This window comes from Poecilia reticulata, chromosome 13, assembly GCF_904066995.2.
Source record: "Poecilia reticulata chromosome 13, P_reticulata-male-v2, whole genome shotgun sequence".
NCBI lineage: Eukaryota > Metazoa > Chordata > Actinopteri > Cyprinodontiformes > Poeciliidae > Poecilia > Poecilia reticulata.
In genome coordinates, this window is record NC_088842.1 from 19,490,994 (window position 1) to 19,512,942 (window position 21,949).

At 38.5% G+C, this 21,949-nt stretch overlaps 1 protein-coding gene across 6 annotated transcripts in view; it reads left to right on the forward strand.

Annotated features, from left to right (window-relative positions):
• Window positions 1–21,949, forward strand: part of dscamb (Down syndrome cell adhesion molecule b) — a 123,591-nt gene that overhangs the window by 85,569 nt on the left and 16,073 nt on the right. For 2 of the 6 annotated variants that reach the window (XM_008425290.3, XM_008425293.3), the window contains exons 9-23: window positions 1,502–1,780; window positions 2,487–2,606; window positions 5,080–5,259; window positions 16,275–16,471; window positions 16,998–17,094; window positions 17,345–17,473; window positions 17,560–17,727; window positions 18,291–18,361; window positions 18,608–18,851; window positions 19,928–20,074; window positions 20,359–20,514; window positions 20,605–20,744; window positions 20,859–21,012; window positions 21,107–21,224; window positions 21,309–21,475. In XM_008425290.3, the coding sequence (XP_008423512.1) occupies window positions 1,502–1,780; window positions 2,487–2,606; window positions 5,080–5,259; window positions 16,275–16,471; window positions 16,998–17,094; window positions 17,345–17,473; window positions 17,560–17,727; window positions 18,291–18,361; window positions 18,608–18,851; window positions 19,928–20,074; window positions 20,359–20,514; window positions 20,605–20,744; window positions 20,859–21,012; window positions 21,107–21,224; window positions 21,309–21,475 (2,367 nt within the window). Of the gene's footprint in view, window positions 1–1,501; window positions 1,781–2,486; window positions 2,607–5,079; window positions 5,260–16,274; window positions 16,472–16,997; window positions 17,095–17,344; window positions 17,474–17,559; window positions 17,728–18,290; window positions 18,362–18,607; window positions 18,852–19,927; window positions 20,075–20,358; window positions 20,515–20,604; window positions 21,013–21,106; window positions 21,225–21,308; window positions 21,476–21,949 lie in introns of all 6 variants that reach the window. The other 4 variants (XM_008425292.3, XM_008425294.3, XM_081614258.1 and 1 more) reach the window with 2 other exon arrangements.

The following is a 21,949-nucleotide window of genomic DNA, read 5'->3' on the forward strand; positions in this document are numbered from 1 at the left end:
TGAAAAAGATAACATTCAAATTTTTCAAACCCCTTTACTTAATCTGACGATTCTTATACATTTATTAAGTGGACACTAAACTTAAAATATAGCATATTTTAGAAAGCAATTCTGTTTTAAAATGTATTATTTCACATGTGTGCATTAAAGCACTGGTGAGCTTCTAAAATGTTTTATTTTTAATTAAAATACAATTAATTTAGTGTAAGGCAAACTATTTCCCGCTTTTTTACTGTCTCCTGCCGAGTGCTTTTATTTTATCATCCAAATTGTTTTTTCGTTTTGAACCATATTGTTGTCATTAAACGGTGGTGGAGGGTCCTACAACATGACCAGAAACAAAATAGTTTGTTTTTGGCCTGCGTTGGTAATGACAGCCTGATCACTCAGCACAGCATTTTGTTAACCCCACTGTATTCCCAACAATTTGAATAAATTGTTAAGGCAGGTGTGATATTATCATGTGTTTCCATCAAGTTCACTTGCTTTATTCAATAGAGCTTTATTTATGACGAGCACGTGTCATCGCTCTCTAACCTTTCTACTCCCAAAAGCAGAGGCAATAAACAGACATCATCGAATTTGTAAATTAAAATCTACGGGATGAAATTCCCAGGGGAAGAAGTTGACTTTATCGGGCGAGTCAAGTCGCTGTATCAATGCATATAAAGCTGTATGATTCATTCATGATATCACTGGGCTGAATGACTGATCTCCTCTGAGATCTTACAACTGTAATAGGTAATACTAAAAAGGGCTTCCCCATTATGCCTCCATTAAGGTGCCTTGTTGTCGCTATAAAACACTTTCCCGTGGAGCAAAGAAAACCGGGGCAAAAAGAGACTGATAGCATAGGAGAGCGTGATGATATAAAGCAAGCCTTCCCAGTGGTGCTGTAGCGAGCAAGTGCATTTGTTAATTTACTCTGCTCATGCTTAAAATGCGGAAGTGTTTTGGGGGAATCCCTGGAGTCCATTATCTCCACTTTGTTTTGAATTAAATAAGCTGCTAAAGTGCAGCGTATTTCAGTGCTGTTTGAACTCGCTTGGACAGACTAGCTGATGACTTGCGCGCGATGGTCGGAGATTTCCCAGTGAATACAGAGCAAGCAATTTGAATACATTATTATCCTATGACTGTGTGATTCTGCAGCCAGACTCAGTTTCCTGACCCGCTCAGCAGTGGAGTCATCTTAGGAATCAGCCTCTACTTTACAAGACTCGTTCCAGTATACGCACTGGAATGAGACCATTATGTTTTACATCTACGTTAGACTCAATTACTGCATGATGAATGAACAAACAAAACGTATGTATAAACCACTTGAGTTTTTTAATCTTTAAAGCTTAATGGGGAGAAATTATATTAAAAAAAAAACATAGATCAACAGTTTCTTTATAAAAAAGACGCACCATTGTGATGGATTTTAGAAAATCTGTAGTGAAATTATCGAAAAAAGTGTCCAACACATCTGGTGTTTTCATTTTCCTCTTGTCTGCAGTCCCTCCATACATCCAGCCCTTTGAGTTCCAGCGCTTCACCATCGGTCAGCGCGTGTTCATACCTTGCGTGGTCATGTCGGGCGACCGGCCGTTGGATATCACCTGGCAGAAAGACGGACGGCCGATCCCCGCCAGCTTGGGTGTGACGGTCGACAACATCGACTTCACCAGCTCACTGCGAATAAACGACCTGACCCCCGACCACAACGGCAACTACACCTGCATCGCCCGAAATGAGGCCGCCGTCGTGGAGCATCAGAGTCAGCTTATTGTTCGAGGTAAGAAAGCAAACTAACTTTACCCTTGATGTGACCCTCAGCTGCATGCCTGCAGGCTTTCACTAGAGATTCACCAATGAGACTTGTGTAGTCCATTACTGACCTCCAGTTTTTGTAGAGTTAACATTCTGCTGTCAATTGTAGACGATTAAAAAAATGTTTTTTCCTAAGAGTGGTAGTTATTTTATATTAGAAGTGTAAGTTGTGTCACATTGCTTTCTTAGTAGGTTTAAAGCTCAAAAGTATTTAAAAGAGTTGTTTTCTACCACAAAACATTCCTATTGTTTACTAAGTCTTTCTCGCTTTTCCTGACTAAACTCCAAACATGCAAAAGTTATTGGATGTCTATCATATTTTCTATGAATTTCAAGTTCAATAATATACTAGCAAGCACCCAACTTGCCATACATTTTCAAAGAAAGTAGTTCTCTTTCAAACATGTTTCTTCTTCTCTTTGACTTAATTTTTAGATACTTCTGTAATTCTAAAAAAACAAAAAATATTATAAGTTTGAGTTTCTGACCAGTCATTGATCAAATCTGTGCAAACAAAAGTAGCATGTATCTGTGCATTTCTTTGGTTTCCCCAGTGAAAGTCTCTTTTTGGAACAAATATTTAAAAAATACACTGTCCCTGTGTTAAAGACATCAAATGTGTGGTGCATAATAATAAACTGCTCTCCGTTTGTGTTTGTGTCTGCGCGTAGTGCCACCTCAGTTTGTGGTTCAGCCTGAGAACCAAGACGGGATCTACGGGAAAACTGTGACCCTTAACTGCTCTGCTGAAGGCTATCCACCACCCACTATTGTTTGGGAACACTCCAAAGGTACATTAAGCACAGATGATTTGAGGGTTCGCAGAGTCTCCACCTTAATCAAGAGAAAATCAGGGAGAGGCGCAGGCTGACTGAACAGATGGAGTGGGAAACAGCAGGGCAGCAGGTGCGTTCAGCCACTTGAGCAGTGCAGATGAAGAGGGGGCCCAGATGTTTGCTTCATCATTCATATAACCTGGGATGAAAGAAGGACAACAACAGAGCAGAGTGACTTTGAATAAGTGTGTGTGTGCGTGTGTGTGTGTGAGTGTGTGCCGGCCAGCTTCAATGATCAAAGGAATAAAAGAATCAGATGTGTTTTTCTGTCTTTGATGGGGTCTGTCTGTGAATTCATGAGAGGCAGGCGTTGGGTCTTGCTAACTCTGGATCACAGTGAACAGATGGAGCTGACTGACTTGAGTTATTAGTACAATAATTTGTAGTATTTAAAATAAGATCTGTAGGAAATTATTACAATGTTAATTTTTAATTTTTTAATTTTTTGCTTTAGTTGTGTTCTTTGGAATGTCTATCATATTTTCTGAAGATTCAATAGTTCAATAAGATATTAGCAAACACCCAACTTAACATATATTTTCATTATACATTGTACACCAAAATGAAAGTTGTAACTTGGTTTGTATTCCTATATGGGCAGATGAACATAGCAGCAATGCAAATACAGGACTGTGAGAAATCTTTTTCCCTTATAAATTTATTCCATATTTCTTCTAAAATGCTTTAGATCTTCAAAGGAGAGAAAATTATCCTGAGTAAATAAGCAAAGCCTTTGTCAAATAGATACATTTTGGGGAAATAATCCATCTAAACTAGCCTGCCCTTATGTGAATATGTACTTATCTTATGTTCTGAATTAAACGTAATTAACAATAATGTTGGTTAACTTTCAATAATCACACAGTAGGATCAAGAAATAAATGGAAGACGTTGAATAGAGCGTAACATTTAACCTTATTTAGCCATTTTTTAAAATTTGACAGCAAAAATATGATTATTTAGCAGCACACAAAGTTTTATCCCCAAATTGATTAAAAGACAACAACAACAGAAGACTTGTCCATCCAGTCGTACATGTTCAAGCCAGACCATTTTACCACAATATGAATAAATATGTCTTGACGGCAAGATCTCAACATATTTAGTGAGTTATCTAACGCCAGCGTTAAGAACATCACTAAATGAATTTGGAGCAACAATACCAAGGTATTTATGTAATAATACTATTGAAAACAGGCGGTGCGGTTTTGTCTTCAAGGAGCTGAAAGCGAACTCACAGTGCTTACATAAGCAGAAGGCACGATGCTATGAAAACGATGGCCAGGACAAAATATCCACACACAAGGAATTCATGTCTGAAAGAAAGTTTGTTGTCATTTCAGTGTTACTTGCTGCTTACCGCTTTGTTGTGTCCATTGTTTCCATAGACAGAAAGAACTGACCCCTCAGTCGGATAAAGATTTTGAGCAACTCCGTCTTAATACCGGCGGAAGTTGCTGAAGCACTTATCGCTGAAGTGCTTCTCTCAAACAAAGAGGACTTTCCTCCTTGATGTGGCTACATTTCCAAGAAAAAAAATATTTAACCAGGCACTTTGAAGAGGTTCTGATGTTGTGAGTGTGAGAAATTGTGTGGTAATGCAGCCAACAACATTTTGACTTTGGCCGTTTTGGACTTAGACCAGGAAGTCATTGTAAGACATAAAAATGGCAGATTTGCAAAACTGGTAAGCGAAAGTCCTTGATCACATTTGTAAGTCTTGCAGCAAATACTGTGATGTAAATAGAAAACACTGAACTGATTGAACAATTTTACCCAATCAGAATATAAATACATCTATGCAGCAGCAGAAGAGACTAAATTCAACATTTCCGCACTCCTGGAGACTCCAAGTACACGACAAATGTTTTTTGTTGGCTAAAAAAAGTGGATTTTGATATGATATTTTGGAAGAATATCATAAGAGAGAACCTGAAGGCATCACTTCATGAACTTCAGCTCAGATGCATTCAGGTTATGACAGTGATCAAAGCAATTGAACAGGAATTCAACCTCTGGAAAATGGAGGTTTTGGGGTGGCCTAGTCAACGTCTGAAGAGAATATGTGACCTTAGATTGTGTGTTCCTGCTCAGAAAATCATTGATGTTGCTGAATTACAGCCACTTTTCTTTGGGCCAGAAATCCCTCCACACAGAAGACACATCGGTAGTTTTTGCAATCGCTTGATTGCAGCTGTTGCTACCAAACACGGCACAACCAGTTATTATGTGGTTTGGATTCCCCTAATAATTTGAATCATTATTTGAAAATGGCCTTCTTATTTTAGTTTGTCTGATGATGTAAAACTTTTAAATGTAACATGACATCTGTAAGACATGTTCTATGTACGGTATGAGCTACACAAATCTGCTTTTTCTAAAAAAAAAACATGTCTTTTTTTTTTTTTGCCTAATCTTCTTGCATCAGGTGCCGGCGTCCCCCAGTTTCAGCCCATCCTTCTGAACAGCGGCTCTCGAATCCAGCTGCTGAGCAACGGCTCGCTGCTTATCAAACACGTTCTGGAGGACGACAGCGGCTTCTACCTGTGTAAGGTCAGCAACGACGTCGGAGCTGATGTCAGCAAGTCCATGTACCTCACCGTCAAAAGTAAGAACTGGTGTTTAATGCCGAGCTGGGGTTTCTCTGTGTTTGTTTGTTTCATGAAACCTGCGATAATCATCACACCTCAATTTGTCAAAATTAGATTATGTGACATAGTTTGAGTAAGCCTTGTTAAACTGTGTTGGAGTTCATAGATCATTGGATAACAACAAGGATGGACAAACTAATTCTGCTCCACTACTTTGGACTGTAAGGGGTAGACTTGGGAATTAAGATTCAAAATAGTAGTTTAACTGATTGAAGTTCATCTTTTACTCAGGATCGTGAAGAAAGGGGTTTTACAGCCTCTCTTTTTCCTTTCATAATAAAGAAAAAGAAATGATTTTAATTCAGAACCAGCTTCGGCACCAGAACACCATGGTGGGAGACGAAAAGAGTGCCCAAAGCCATATTTTTTTTTGGCCTTATTTTAGGATTGTTTGGACACTTTGAAGGAATAACGAGCTTTATGTTGATTAAAGGTCAAATCTGAGGCGTTTGTGTGTTTTGCAATTGTTATCAATGAGTACAAAGGTTAAGACAAATATTTTAAATGCTCAGAATTAATGGGATTCTGATGGAATGTAGTGAAAATAAACTTGATAGTGATCATCACTTTTAAGCATATTAGTAGAAAAAGAAAAAAAAATCTAAGACTCAAATTCAGGGTTTTGAAAAATTGTCAGTTTAACAACGACAAGCGCAGCAATTCTTTCTTCAGTAGTTTATGTGGTAAAAATCACAGACTCTGCTAAGCATCAGTGTGTCCCCCCCAGTCCTCCCTGCAGCGCCAGGAGTGGCTCCACATTTTCATGGCGCTTAGATGTGAGGAGAGCTTATTTCACTTACAGTCATCAAACTGGAGTATGAGCCTCCCTGCTGATGGGCAGTCCTGCCTCTGTTTTATCTTCCTCTCTGTCTCCTTCTCCCCTCGTCCCTCTGATGTATGGAAACGTGTACGTTTTACTAATCATCACCACAATAGAGGAGATTTTATCTGTTTGAAAAAGGGGGTTTCGATCTGACCCGGTGCATGGCCACTCTGAAAGAAGGGAATGTGTTTGGAACTTTCCTCGTGGGTAAATCTGCGTTTTTATATCAGCGATATCCGTTGACATGCCGTAGATGCTTATGTGTCACTGTGATTATGTCTCCCAGCGTTCAAGGCTGGGAAGCTGTCAGCACTGCAGAAGCCCACTCAGAAACAAACACACTGTGTTTTCATAGGTCAGTTTTCTGACTGTGGCATCCAGTTGCTATGCAGCAAGCTGACCTATGGCTGTGCTAACCTCACTTATCTACGTTCTACCACACACAGAGAAAGAAAATCCTGGTAGAAGCTGCTGTGGACTCGACTTGTAGCTGCATACTGAGCTTAAATTATACACACAAAATGGATGGAAGGTCATAAAGACCTGCAACTGAAAATTCAAGCTTATTAAATGAGTATACTTTATATGTTTAACACTGGGATTACAAAAAGCAGCTGTAATGTCACATAGCCCTGATATTCTTGGCACATGGTTGGTTTTTATAGACCAACCTGATGTGCTTTTCTGTCAGTAGCAGAAAAGCACATCAGTTTTTTCATGAGTTTATTGATACTGGTGTTGTTTGCCTCCTGCTGGTGTATGCACATGTAGTTTACACACATGTAAGGAGGACGGATAGGACGGCATGTTTTTCTCACTCTGCTCCAGAGCCATGAAACGGTATCTCTGCTGAGAAAATGTGTCTATCTCTGCGTTTGTGTAGGTTTATTTGTTATGAGGGGCAACATAAAGTGCTCCCAGTTTTTTTTTTGTATTCCAACAGTGTTGTAATCTCTGAACAAAAGCTTTAGCAGGGATCTTCAGTTACATTTTTATGGTAAACTCAAATAACTTTTTCTTACAACAAGGCCTCAGAATATATATGCTCACATATTCTCAGCATTAAGTAAGATTTAATAAATAAAAATAAGCATTGAAATAAAAGGTTTTTGACTAAAATTTTAAATATTAGATACAATATGATTAAGTAGAAAAACTGCTTGAAGCTAAAACTTCTCTGATCTTAGTGTTGTTTACGTGATCTATGCATCATTAAACATTAAACAAGATTTAAGTGCAATTTGCTGCAGCTGCTTGCTTCAATTATTATGCTGTTTTTGGTGTTTTTGGATAAGTTAAGCTGCATATTGTACAATTACAGTAACATTGACTGCATTTATTTAGACTCTTTATGGTTCCTTTTAAAAACCATTCGATTTAAACAAATCTTTTTTTAATAAACTTTTGTCTTCCTATTTTATTAAATTCTGTTGCTTGCTCATATGGTGGTGATGCGACGTCACATTTACTATGTTTACAGACGCAAAGCTAAAATTGTCCTTTAATCACACATAAAAGTACATTATCAAATTTCATCAAATGTTGCAATTTGTGCCCCACATTTAGACCTGAATCATATATATATTTTTTGCAATATTATGTTTTTTATGAGTTGGTTTAGCTCAGATTCAGCCCTATTTTCTTGCTACCCTGAGATAATACTCCATGTTTCTAACGCTGCTGTTATTGGTGTCTGTAGTCATTACATGCTGGCTCAGCCACACTCTTTTCACTCATCAGCAGATCACATTTCACATTTCAATTCCCAAAATGTACTTAAGTATTCAAGACGCTTTCAATAAAGGAGTACTTACTCACATGAGCGGTTTGAAAAGTGGAGACCATTACTGTACTCTTTTTTTTATTTTTTATTTTTCATGTGTGTCCTATCCAACAGTGTAGCACTCAGAATAGAGTGCCAGGGAGAAACCCGACACATTTACTTTTACAACTGGAGCATTACAACACAGACCTATTCAGCTCTGGAAGAAATTAAGAGATCACTTAAAATGATCAGTTTCTCTGAGTTTACTCTTTATAGATAAATGTTTGAGTAAAATGAACATTGTTCTTTTATTCTATGAACTACTGACAACATGTCTCCGAAATTCCAAACAAAAATGCAAAAATGTATTTGCAGAAAATGAGGAATGGCCAAAATAGCAAAAAGAAAAAAAAGGATGCTTTCAAATAATGCAAAGAAAAAAAGTTTGTATTCATTTAGAAACAACAATACTAATGTTTTAACTCAGGAAAAGATCAGAAATTAATATTTGGTGGAACAACCATGAGGATTAATTTCTTTCCACTTTTTTATATATGTGTGTTTATTTCAAGTGCAATTTGCAGAGATGGCCAAAACTGAAAAGATAAAGAGGGGAAATAAGAATAGAAGAGAGAGAGAGAAGGATAAAGAGAAGGTGAGAAAGCATAGAAGTCTGCTTCTACTCCTGCAGAAAGAGAGGAAAGAACAAATAGCTGTGAAATTGCAGGGACAAAACAACATATGAATATGTAACATAAACAACAGCGCTAAACAGCCCATGGTGCTATTTAATACAAGATGTATTCCTGCTGATACTATCATGTCTACAGCTCAAGGTTTTTTTCTGTTTTCACTTTTAAATAAACATTACTTGCATGGACATATTTTAGTCTTTATACTTACTGAGGGTGTTTTTTTATTATTATTGAGGATATTGGTGTATCCATGCATGGTGCAATCTGTGCATTCTGGCCCCATGCAGTGTGTGCAGTTGTGAATGCCAGCATGAGACGACTGAACTCTTGAGTGCATTTCTGCCTCATTTAAATCAGTCAATACCTCAATTAGAAGCTGCCATGGGGCTCAAGGGAAAAGTAGTCTGCATGTTTCTCTGCTTTATTTGCACTCTGTCTTTCTCTGTTTGTACACTGCCATCTGGTACAGAAATATTCAAAAGGTAAAACAGCAGTTTTAAAGTTTCTGTTTAAGGGTGATATTCATATCTAAAAGAAAATTTTGGATTGCTGAATTAGCACATTTTGAATAATTGCAGCATTTTTCAAAGTGAGTAAGTACTTTGCTGTAAATGTCCTTCTTTAAAATGTAATCTGATATAGATATTCATTGCTAACTGAAGTTGTTTAAGGTCATATACTTGATTCTTTATTGTAAGTATTACTACAATTATCTGTTAGAATAATTAAGAAAAAAAACATCAATGTGATTTTTTTCCAAAAATAATTAAACATTTTCTGCCACGAGGTCTGTGAGGAGTCAAGTTCAGCATTGGTAAATTAGTGAAAATTATGTCCTTCATACTTTCACAACCGAATGTGTGAAGTGGAAAAAAAAGACAGTTTGAGAAACAGAAATTATTGTTATAGTTATCAATTCCAACCATTTTTCCACTGTACTACAGTCAATCAGCCACACGTTTATTTGTACATGATGTTTCAGCAACAAAGTGCTTTGCATCATAAAAACACAAGAATACAAAGTCATTTCTTTGTCTGGTTTATGAAAAATGACTGCATAGTTTCTTTAAGCCAGTGAAACACTTTCTAATTTGTGACTATTGCCTTATTTTTCTCATACTTACAGGAAGGTGAAGAGGTTTGTGTAATTTTTATTAACGTTTTTACATCTAATTTAGCTGTTGAATCCATTTTTATTGGAAGACAAAAAGTGGAAGAAACCATGTGTAAAACTGATCAAACTACTATAACAGCCAATTGTGAAAACAAAATCCGAAGTGAAACATTGACTTGCTTCAGAGATCTATAGAATTAATTATGTTGTAAAATTGATGGTTTTGCGGACAATTGAGGTTTTTTGGTGTTAAATAAATGTTTCAAGCGTTATTCTTCTGTTGTGCTACAGAAAAAATTGCAATGTCTCACACTGTGAGGTGACTGTGCGGTCAAAGGAGATGAACACCCAAACTCATCCCCAATTTCTGTTCCGGCCTGATCCCTCCATATCTCTCTGCACCTCCCTCTCATTTTTACCTCCTCTGCTTTCCCTTTTTTTCCCTTGTCTTCCTACTCACACGCCTTTCTCTTCCCATCTTGCTTTTTTATTATCAGAGCCCTGTATTACTGCTACATTTTAAGAAATACACATCAACGGAGCAATTACAAACCATGAAAAAGAATACATTTAGCCTGGGGCAAAGTGAGTGCTGCCTGGTAGATGCAGGGAGATTAGATGAGAAGATGAAAAAGCCTCACCTTAGCGTGAGGCACTGGAGCACAACTAAGATCAGTAAAGATCAGATAACGTGTTATATTTGATTCATCCACACTTGCACAAGCATATTGATACAAGGTCAAAGAGAGACTGAAATGTCTCTTATTGCACTGATAAATTAATATAGTCACACTGTAGTGTAGGCAGCAAAACACCGAAAACTTTCATTGGTGCTATTTTTAAAATGGCTCAAATGAGCAAAAATGTCTTCACTGATGCTAACTCACGTTGTCGAGGTCTAAGATTTGGATGGGGAAATAAGTTCCCATTAAGGAGCAATAACATTAGAGAAGGGGCAGAGGAAACCACAGTTATAGGACTCACTTAAAATTCATAGTTGCTATGCAAAATAAATCAACAGCTTTCTCGGCGGGGGCAGTGAGTAAGGCAATGATGGTGTGGGGATCGAGGGAGAGGGCGGGGCTGGATCGGAATAAGAAATGAGGTTTAAACATAGGCAGTCCCAAGTCTGACACACAAAACAAAAACCCACACTAACATACAAGCACCTCACGTGTAAATATAAACATGAAAGCAGCACAACTCTTTGATTTTGTTCTTTTTCTGCTTCTAGCCTGGAAAGGTAGCGTGTGGAAACAAAGGCAAACATGTTCAGCGGATCTGTGTGATTGTTTGTGTGGGTGGATGTTGTGCGTAGGATGTGTGTGCTTGTGTGTGTGTGCAACATGTGCTTCCAAATTGTTGGTCTGAGTTTATCATACAAAGTAGAGACCAACTGTTGCATTTTACTGTTATCAATAACTTCTTCGTGTGCAGGCATCTGTCCATCCATTGTGATCAAATCTAGTCAACATTGTGCGGTGCTCGCATGTTTTCCGCCTCAATGAAGTTGTTTTTCTTCAAGGACACTATTCTTCTTTGAGAGTCCAAAAACATATTTGTTAGATTAACTGCAAACTCTAAGCTACACTTGTATGTCTCAAGACTAATTCCAACAATGAGGTTTTTCCTCATTGTTGGAATGGTGACCCGTTGGTGTAGCACCGACTAGTCGTTGAGAAATGAACCTGCTCTGCTTCAACCCTGGAAGTTTTACCAATTGAGTAGATGCTGTGTTTGGCATGTTACATTAATTTAATCATTCAAAGAGAGCTGATCTAAATTAGTATAAAACAAGACATGGCTTCAAAATCCTATTAATAAAACTAGATCTATTTTCTCACTGACATACATGAAGGATGGAGGACAAAGATTGGAAAAATAAAACAAATACAAATAAAAAGTGAGACAAAAACATGTTTGGAAATTAAAAAATGGTGGCTTCACCATTTGAAATGCTACATGAAATTATTGAATATAGAATTTCAAAGAAGATTCAAGGAAAAAAAAAAAGTAGAAATTTATAGAAAGAACCAAAGTGTTGGCAGTATAGCCGATAACTTTAGCTCTTCAGTCCCATGTTTTTTCTCAAATTAAAGAGTGAAGAACATCCCAATTTTGAATAACAGAACTAGACCTTTAATTGATTAAACACAACCAATGGTTTATGGACATTGCCAAGAACCCCTAAAGGCAACATTAAAGCTGCCAAATGGCCCTTTTCCATTAGTAGCTAGCAGCACCGCTTGAGCCGACTTAGAAGTATCTCTACACCCATCAGGGTTTTCCAGTACAAATGAGTGACAGCTCTAGTGGGTGGGGTCATCGTATAGTTAGGTCATTCCAGGGAATGAAAAGTTGTGCAACATAATATAAAAAAAACAAACAAACAAACAAAAACCACTGCAAAACAACAATGGGGGACATGGTATGTTAACATACTGTTCAGTCTGACATTGTCCTTAAATCTCCAAATACATTAATTCTCTGTTGAGTTTTTACAAATGGTGGGTTGGATTGTTGTAGAGTTGCTCTTATGATGCAACCAGCGACTTCACCCCTTTGCCAATCAGTGACTGTCAATCTTCAGATGCTGTGTTTTCAACCTGATTTTGCACACTTACAGCCCCCAAAAAGTAGGTCTTTTTTGGGAGCAATGTATGCTGGGACAATGTAACCATTACTATTGGAAAACCCATATAAAGCTAATTTCTCCATTAAAATGAACAGTTTAAAAAGAAAAACCAACACTTTACAGTGTCTAATTAGAGTTGAATTTAGATAATACAATTATTTTTGTGGAGAAAAAAAACTAGCACTAGCTTTTGCTAGTCTGGTAAAATGCTAATGCTAGCTTAAGTCATCCAACTTTCTTATTTTGTGTGAACTACAGTCATTAAGAAAATCTACTAAGATTAACATTATTGTACAGCATAATTTTCACCACTCAATCATTCCTCATTTCCTCCGGTGAAAGAGGTTCAGTGAAGTCTTATCAGGCTGTTGCCAAGTCCAAAATGGCTGCTGGAGAAAAACAATGAGGCTCCTTCTGCCTCCTTCTTAACACAACAAACTGCCAAATGGAGTCAGTGATTAGCTGAAGCTACCCAGCTTCAGTCCAAACATCACAAACCTTAATATATGTGAATTAAAGAACTAACCCAGTATCTTTTTTGTTTGTAATTGTGTGATAAAATACAATCTTTAAAATATTAGAGGTCTTTTGAAACTGTGTTTACTGTAGCATCACTAAAATAATCTGCAGCATTTATTTGGCCAAATGAAGGCAAACAAATTCAGAATACATTTTTTTAAATAATTTTTTGAAAGTGTCTAACCTTACTAACACTTCACTGCAGCTCATGTATAGAGTCAAAATAAATGCAGTTTGATCCATGAAACTCCTGTACAGCATGCGTCTTCGACAGTGTGAGCATGTCTCTACTTCTGTTTATTTTTATTTATTCATTTTTTTTATTTGCATGCATTCTTTCTTTATCATTGCATACAGATGCACAGCACAGAGCAGCCCAGGAAGTCTTTGTTTGTCACTGTGTGTTTCTGAATGCGAACATATCTGCTTGTCTCGGTGCGTGCATGTCTGTGTTTGTGCTTGTGAGAGACAACGACACGGCCAGCGGACTAGTCTGCTGTGTACGAATAATCAAAGTGGTCTCTCTCATCATTAAATCATGGCTGTCCTGGTGGGAGCCTAAGGAGGGAGATAGAGGGAGTGAGTGAGGGATCATAGTTAACGCTGCAGGGGTACATGCTCTCTCCCTCTTCTCCATCGTGTACCGAGGCTGAGATGTGTCATGAGCACAAGTCTTTTCTGCTCCCTTTGCTCGCCCACTTAGCTCCCCCAGACACAGCCGCTCACACACACACACACACACACACACACACACACACACACACACACACACACACACTTGCTCGTGCATATGCACACATAGTGAAACACTCCTGCTCGCTGATATGTTATTCAGGAGTGTACAGACATTTACACTGACTCAGACACACAAACTGCATCTTTTCTAGGAAGCAAAGACCTCTAACCAGTGCTGCACAAGGATCTGCCACATGTAGCTGACATTACTGCTCTGTTCAGTGACACGGTGTTCCCTACATTATGCTGGCTCCCCAGATACCATAAACATTAAATGATCATAATAATAACAAGTTACACCAATCATGTGTCAGGCTGTCTTTTAAAGGTGAACAATGGGTTTGGCTGGAGCCTTTATATTTTTTTATTTTTGATGAGCCATGATTTTTCATTACGTGTAACTTGGCAAAGGAATACACAGTTTTCCTAAGCTAAGAAGACCCTAAATCAAATTGATCAAATCTTAGCAGTATTGTAGGGAATTTCACCTAAATTTTCTTACAAATATTTCAGGATTTTTTTTTTTAATTGCATTGAGCTTGATCTGAAAAAAAAAAACATCCTGCAAATTCTCAATAACTGAGATGTTCTTTTTTGGGGGGGAAAATCTCAGTCTTGAAAAACCGAATTACTTCTCTTAGCACAAACACCAAATGAGTTTCATACATTTTCTGTGCAGAAGCTTTTGCACGTCACAAAAACAAAAAAAATATTGTTTGTGTCGTAACCAACGATGTGCAACTGTTCCATGAAACTCCTGTACAGCATGTGTCTTCGACAGTGTGAAGGAACTCCACCTGTGTGTAATGTATTCAATAAAGGACAAATCCAGCTGCTCTGTGAAGGCTTCATTAGGAAGCAGGGAAATTGTGAAGACAAAGGAAAACACTAGAGAAGTGAAGAATAATGTTGTGGAGAAGTTTGCAGGAGAGATAGGCTTATTGTCTGAGAAACAGATTAATATGGTAACTCTGGAGGAACTGCAGAGATCCACAGCTCAGGTGGGAGAATATTTTGACTGGGCAACTTATTAGTCATGCGCTCAACTAATCTGAGCTTTATTTAAGACAAGGAAGAAGATTTGTAAGGAGCTTAGCATTAAGCATGTGAGAGACGCAGCAACCGTGGGGGGAGCAAGGTGGTCCGGTCAAAAACAGGACAATCTGACACAATGCAAAATGTTGTGTGGCTAAAAAACAAAACAAAGACAAACCTGCACATCACTCTGAAAACACCCTTCACAACATAAAACATAGTGGTGGCAGTATCATGCTCCGGGGATCATTTTCTTCAGCAGAGACAGGAAAACTGATTCCACTTAGATGGAAGACAGATGGAGCTCATTACAAGATAATGCTGGAAGAAAAGCTGTGTTGTGGTGGCAGAAGACTTGAGACTGAGATGGAGATTCGTCTTCCAACAGGAAAACTATCCTAAACACACAGTCAGATAAAGGATAATTACTGTATGTCAGAATGACCTAGTCAAAGTACTTGGATATTGCTGTTGGTAGATGCTCCTCGTCCAAGCTTGAGCTTCTCTGTAATGCAGAATTTGTAAAAAATAAATAAATGAAATAGTTTATATGTGCAAAGCTGGAAGAGATGCAGCAAACACTTACAGATTAGCGGAGCAAAATGTTCTAAAGCGAACTGGTGCAGAAATGCAAGCAAGAATCGAATCTTTCCTCTTAATGATTCACTGCAAGGAGCTGGATCTTAAAAATAGTTGTGATATTCAAAGTAAATTACGACCAGTGACAGACATATTACTAATGCATGTGCTGCTGTAAGTCAAACTTGTCATAATGAAAAAAAAGAGAAAGTATTTAATGGATCAAATGTTTTGAATGCTATATTGTTTTACATATTCTTTGTGAACAGATGGACGTCTGAGTGATCACATTTTTTAGCTATGATTTGACAAGAGAAGATATGGCAAGATGAAGAAAGTAAATCTTTTATGTTCATCAATCTCCACAAGGACATAAAACACAAATCCAATTCAGTAATTTAATATTTAACAAAACTGAAAGCATCATCCAACAGTCTCAGTGTTATGATCAGAAGTCAGCTTCAAAAAGAAAAGAAAAAGATGAAATAAGAAGTATGCATGTGTTTCAGTGTTTAGTGATTTCAAACTGAAGGAAGGTGAAACGTTCACAGCATAGAATCATGTCACTGATCGACACACATGCACACACACGCGCACACACACGCTCACACGCTGACTGGATCTGCTGCTAATGAGCTCGGTGTGTGGTTACGGCGTAGAGCCAGACTGGCTCCACTCTCAGACTGATGGGAGTTCACACAGGAGACGAATCTTTTTTCCCCATCCCTCTGCCTCATCTTCAGAAAAGCAGCGTGTTATCGTTTGCTGTCGTTATCAAAGCAGTCGCAGGTTCACCTTAAGGGCTCCTTTTCAATCTCTCAGCATTGGGGGAGACAGGCAGACTCAAACATGACTTCATGACAGTCCCTGGTGTGTTTTAATGGTTGTCACGATTATCTCAGAAAAAGTGAAGCCATGTTTGTTTGTTTTTTCCTGCACTAAGCAAGATGTAAATGTTAAGCGTTTCATACAGATTTATCTCTTTTTTTTAATCTATTTATTTTGAGTAGTTAGTCAGTTATGTGATTCGCCGCTTCTTTCTAATTTTATCTCATCACCTTCTGCTCCCCAGTACCAGCCATGATCACCTCCTACCCGAACACCACTCTGGCCACACAAGGCGAAGAGAAGAAGATGAGCTGCATCGCTCACGGGGAGAAACCCATCATGGTGCGCTGGGAGAAAGAGGAGCGAATCATCAACCCCGAGACCAGCCGATATGTGGTTACTGTCAAAGAGGTGGCTGACGAAGTCATCTCCACACTGGTGGTGAGCAACCAGTGTGACTGTGAATCTAACTGAATGTGAGGGGAGTGACGTCGCTCTCAGAGGAAAAGAAGAAGAGTTGGGGAAAAAAAAAACCTCTGCACTGTGAAAAAGTATTTGACCTCCCACAGAGTTCATCTCATGTTGCTTTTTTTTTTGTCACACTCAAAAGTTTTAAATCTTTCAGCAAATTTTAATGTTAGACTAAGACTTGTAGATGCAAAAAAAAAAAGTCTTCAAATGATAATTTCTTTAATTAAGGGGACAAAATGTGAAAAGATAGAAACCTGTAATCGGGTGTGAGTGCAATGTGTAATTGTTTTTTTCAGTTCAACACATATTTGTTTAGAAAATATTAGTTTTAATTCTCCTTTTAAGCTTTGAAATGAGGATTTTTACTTCATTCCAGGACAAAAGTGCAGGGGAAAAATCACACCCGATTCAGTGACTAGAATAGTTTATATTTGGAAGTGGTAGTTGAACTGTACCTTTTTGAAAGTCCAGCTGAGTGTGCTGCATATTTCTGTAGATCATGCCAACTGTTCGTGAGGACTCAGGGTTCTTCTCCTGTCATGCCATCAACTCCTTCGGCGAGGACAGAGGCATCATACAGCTGACAGTGCAAGGTAAGATTTTGACTCCTTTAAGCTCATGAAGGTCATCTTTAGGAGATGTAGAATAAAACCTTAAAGTAGAAAGGATTTCTTTTATCATTTCTTATTAAAGTTTAAATCGTACATAGTGGAATTTATGTGATCTCACTGGTAATATAATGGATTAAATTCATTAGATTTGTCTTTCTTCTGTGCCTGTCTGCTTGCAGATATCTGCTTTCTGTTTCTCTCTAAGCGTACTGCTGTGTTTAAATTTCCTCAGAACCTCCTGATCCTCCAGAGGTGGAGATCCGGGAGGTGAAAGATCGAACCATAGCTCTCCGCTGGACCATGGGGTTTGATGGCAACAGTCCTATTACAGGATATGATATTGAGTGCAAGAACAAATCAGGTACAAACAGAAAAAAAAGGAGATCAAAAAGAAAACTGCACTAAAGTTAACTGTATGTTCACAATTTCCCATTTTGTTTCTTCCAGCTTCTTGGTTATCAGCCCAGGTAACCAAAGATGTGTCACCGCAGCTTAACCAAGCCACTATTATAGACCTCCATCCTTCCTCCACCTACAACATACGCATGGTTGCCAAGAATATTATTGGCAACAGCAACCCCAGCAACGAACTCACCATCACCACTGATGAAGCAGGTTAGTTAGCGCTGACTAGATATCACATGTATATGGCTGCCAACGCTGACGTTTCTGAAAACCGGAGATAATCAACTACACAAACCAAGCAAAACAAAAAAAGAAAATAATCAAAATATGTAATTTATTACACTAATAACAGCATAGCTGTTGAGCCTATAATTCCATAAAAATGAGACAAATACTCATTCACTACTGCTTTTAGTTAGTCCGGTAAGTGTTCACTTATCCTCAATTGCTTATAATGGTTCCTCCTGGGCATTACAGCTTGCTGCAATGGCGCATTTGGTCTAATTAATAACTGAACTGAAGTTATGAAGAGCTTGTATTATCATTTTTGTCTCATTATTTAAGTGGTAAATCAAAGATGTTGGAATTAAAAAAAAATAAAAAAATCTTTGCTGATCTGTGGTGAAAGCTTTAATGTTCATCACAGAGTGAGACTGTGAACGGAGCGATTCTTAGCTCAAGAGCACCATCTAGTGGGGAAACTGCGTTTTTGTTGTCTTTCCTATTTTCAGTGTGGAGTTGTGGTAATGGTAAATAATGTACGTCATTCACAGCTCCGGACGGCCCTCCACAAGATGTCACTCTGGAGCCCACGTCCCCACAGAGCATCAAAGTGTCTTGGAAGGTGTGCTCATAAATTCATGTCTCATCTTGTCAGCTAGGGTTTGGCTCGTAATGGTTATATTTGGATATTTTCACTATGTGAGCATGACAGAACATACAAAGTATTTTTTTTATTGCAAGAGTCAGCATATTAAAAATATTTTCAACTATCTGACAATGAAAACAGGTGGGATTTAAAAAGAAAACATGATCAGATGTGATGCTCACCTGTCTGTGCTTCCTCACCCCGTGCCATCCACACCCACAGCCTCCCCAGAAGCATCTGCAGAACGGTGTGATTCGCGGCTACCAGGTGGGCTACAGGGAGTACAGTCCCGGTGGGAGTCACCAGTTCACTATCATCGGCGTGGATTCGACAGGAGACACCACAGAGAGCATCGTGTTGGACAACCTGAAGAAGTTCACTCAGTACAGTGTGGTGGTCCAGGCTGCAAACAGAGCTGGAACAGGACCGTCTTCACAGCAGGTGGTAACCAAGACCCTGGAGGATGGTGAGCTGGGGTTGAGGAGGGTCCTAAAATGTTATTATTCCTGGGGAAAATATTCATGCTCTTTAAGCATTTTCACATCTTGCCACACGGCCACTAAAAGATGCATTTCTTTAGGATTTTAGTTTATTGCTCAAGAGAAAGTTGATTTTTTTTTTCTTTTTTTTTGGTGCCATGGAAAGAAAAGGACAAATAAAATCTAATACAGCTATCACATAAACTCCTAAAAACTAACTTAATGTGAATGTGAGAAAATCAAAATGTTTCTAAGACACTGTAGACACTGTTTTTTTTTAAACCTAATGTAAGAAATCTCAACTCATTCATGACTATTACATGCATAGATTGTTGTGTAAGGACTCCATCTACTGGACACGTTTTGAACAGAAGCGCAGCTTTCACAATCTTAGTTTTCTGTCTCTGCTGCTCTCCTGTCTCACATGTCAAAGTGTTATTAGTTTTACATAAAGTATTGCTGCCTGTTTGCCGCATCGAATCCAAACCAAGTGAGGAATATATGCCAAATATATCAAATCAGAGATATAAATCATAAATTGAGGCTGAGCTTTTGAAATAAATTGCAACAAAAACACCGTAAACTAAAAAGATATGTTCTCTTAAATTGTGTAGAAACTTGCAGTTTACCAACAATAAGGGGATTATTTTGAATTATAATGCGGTAGTAAACTGTTGGTTAGAAAGAGAGTAGCTGACTGTGTGAATTTTTTTATTTATTTTTATTTTGTTTTATCTGATCAAATGCAAGCAGCAGTTTGGATATATTGGCTTATTTAATGAGTCCCCATTGAATCAAATAACTAAGATCTATGAATTATTCAGAACCAAGATGACTAAATCTGATTTTTTTTCCCCCAACTATTGTTAACAACTCCTTGTCTTAGATGCCTGTTGTAAAAAAAAAAAATTCACATTTATAACATCAACTCCTTTGTAGTTATTTATGTAACTTATTTTTTTTAAATCAGATTCCAGCCAGTGACTAAAACTGTCTCTTCAGAACTTGATCAAACATTCAGAAACATTATCAGACCTAAGCTCTCCTCTTTTATCCCTGACAGTGCCGTCTCGACCTCCTGAAAACGTCTTGGCAGTGGCCAAATCGCCAGAGGTGATTTCACTGTCCTGGATGTCTCTGCCCAGAGAAGCTCTCAATGGGAACCTGCAGGGCTACAGAGTAATCTACTGGGCCAACCTGCCTGATGGAGGTACCGACGTTCACACTCCTGTCTGCCTGTCTGTCCAGTCTGTTGCAATGTTTGCTTAATTTCTGAGGACATAAAAGTAATTGGGGAAGATGATGAGGTAGTAATAACAAGCGAAATTACCTGCCAGCTTCATCTTGATGTTTACAGCGATATATGTTCAGAATAAACCAGCTCTGCGGCTTACGTAAAACAAAAATCAGTCAAAGCTGTTTTATTTTAATTGCTACTGATTCCCCGAAGCAGCAGCAGATCCACACCTTAGCGTATCCCCTCGTCTGTGTCAGAACTGGGTGAAATTAGGAACGTGACGACCGATCAGCCGTCTCTGGAGCTGAACGGTTTGGAGAAGTACACCAACTACAGCATCCAGGTCTTAGCCTTCACTAACGCTGGAGACGGAGTCCGCAGTGAACAGATTTATGTTCGCACCAAAGAGGATGGTGAGGGGAAAAAGAATATTTTCTGTAACCTATCTTAATGTGTTTACTGTTGGAGAGTTGATTATTAAACGTCTGTGTTTTTCCCCCTAGCTCCTGGTCCGCCAGCAGGAGTGAAGGCTGTGGCCAACAGCAGCTCGGCTGTGTTTGTCTCCTGGCTGCCTCCACTTAAACTTAACGGCATCATCAGAAAATACATCGTCTTCTGCTCTAACCTGCATCCCATGGTATTAGCATTTATATACGACCAGATTTGTCAGAGGCAGCGATGCCACATTTCCAAATTTCATAAATATTGCTGCAGCCTTGTTTTACATTGTCCTTTTATCCTCTTTTGGGTTTTACAGGTGATGAGTGAGTTCGAGGCTTCTCCCGATGCATATTTTTACATGATCCCAAATTTGGTTCGAAACAGCCAGTACAGCGTCTGGGTGGTGGCGGTGACTGCTGCGGGGCATGGCAACAACAGCGAGAAGATCACAGTAGAGCCTCTGGAAAAAGGTACTTGATCGTCCACTGAAGGAATGATTTCCACTGGATTGTGTTTGATTTGAGGGATTTTCGTGAGTACCTTCTTTGCTTGCGTTGTTCTCAGCTCCAGCTAGGATCCTGACGTTTAATGGCACAGTCACCACTCCCTGGATGAAGGACATTGTTTTGCCTTGCAAAGCTGTCGGGGACCCTGTTCCCACCATCAAGTGGCTCAAGGGAAAGTAAGCCAGGAGCCTTCACGCGTCACATTACAGCCAGAGGCTAAGCTATCCCTGAGAGTGTTGAATTTTCCTGTTTATTTCCAGCACAAACGGGACGCCTACACCTGTTATCGTGGACGGTCGCCGTAGCGTCCAGTGGAACGGGAGCTTCATTATCCGCACAGTGAAAGCAGAGGACTCTGGGAACTACAGCTGTGTGGCCAGTAACAACTATGGGTCAGATGAGATCACACTGAACCTGCAGGTCCAAGGCAAGTGATTAAACATTAAATGATTAAGATCAACATTTCCACTTACAAAACAATCTAAAGATCCCATTTTACAAATAACCGGATTTACACAATGTCTTTTAATAATGCTTATGTAAAGATCGCACATGTGATTAATATTTTTCAGATATTGCACAGTAACTGGTTGTAAAGTAAAATCTGAAATTCAATAAAAAATGTATGGGATGCCTTTATTATAATCAAAATAGTTTAAGAAAGTACAAGCGAACACTGGGGAAAACAGAGCTATGTTCGTGTAACGCAAAAAATATTTCCGTAAAGAAAATAAAGTCAGACAAAGATCTAAATAAATTAAGTTTAAATAAAAAAAACGTGAGTAAACTTAGACTGGAGTGAACAAAACCAGAGGTGGACAGAGTACTGAAAGCTGTACTCAAGAAGCCATCAGAAAATTACTCAACTTAGAGTAAGAAAGTATTTTGTAAAAAGAAGTTA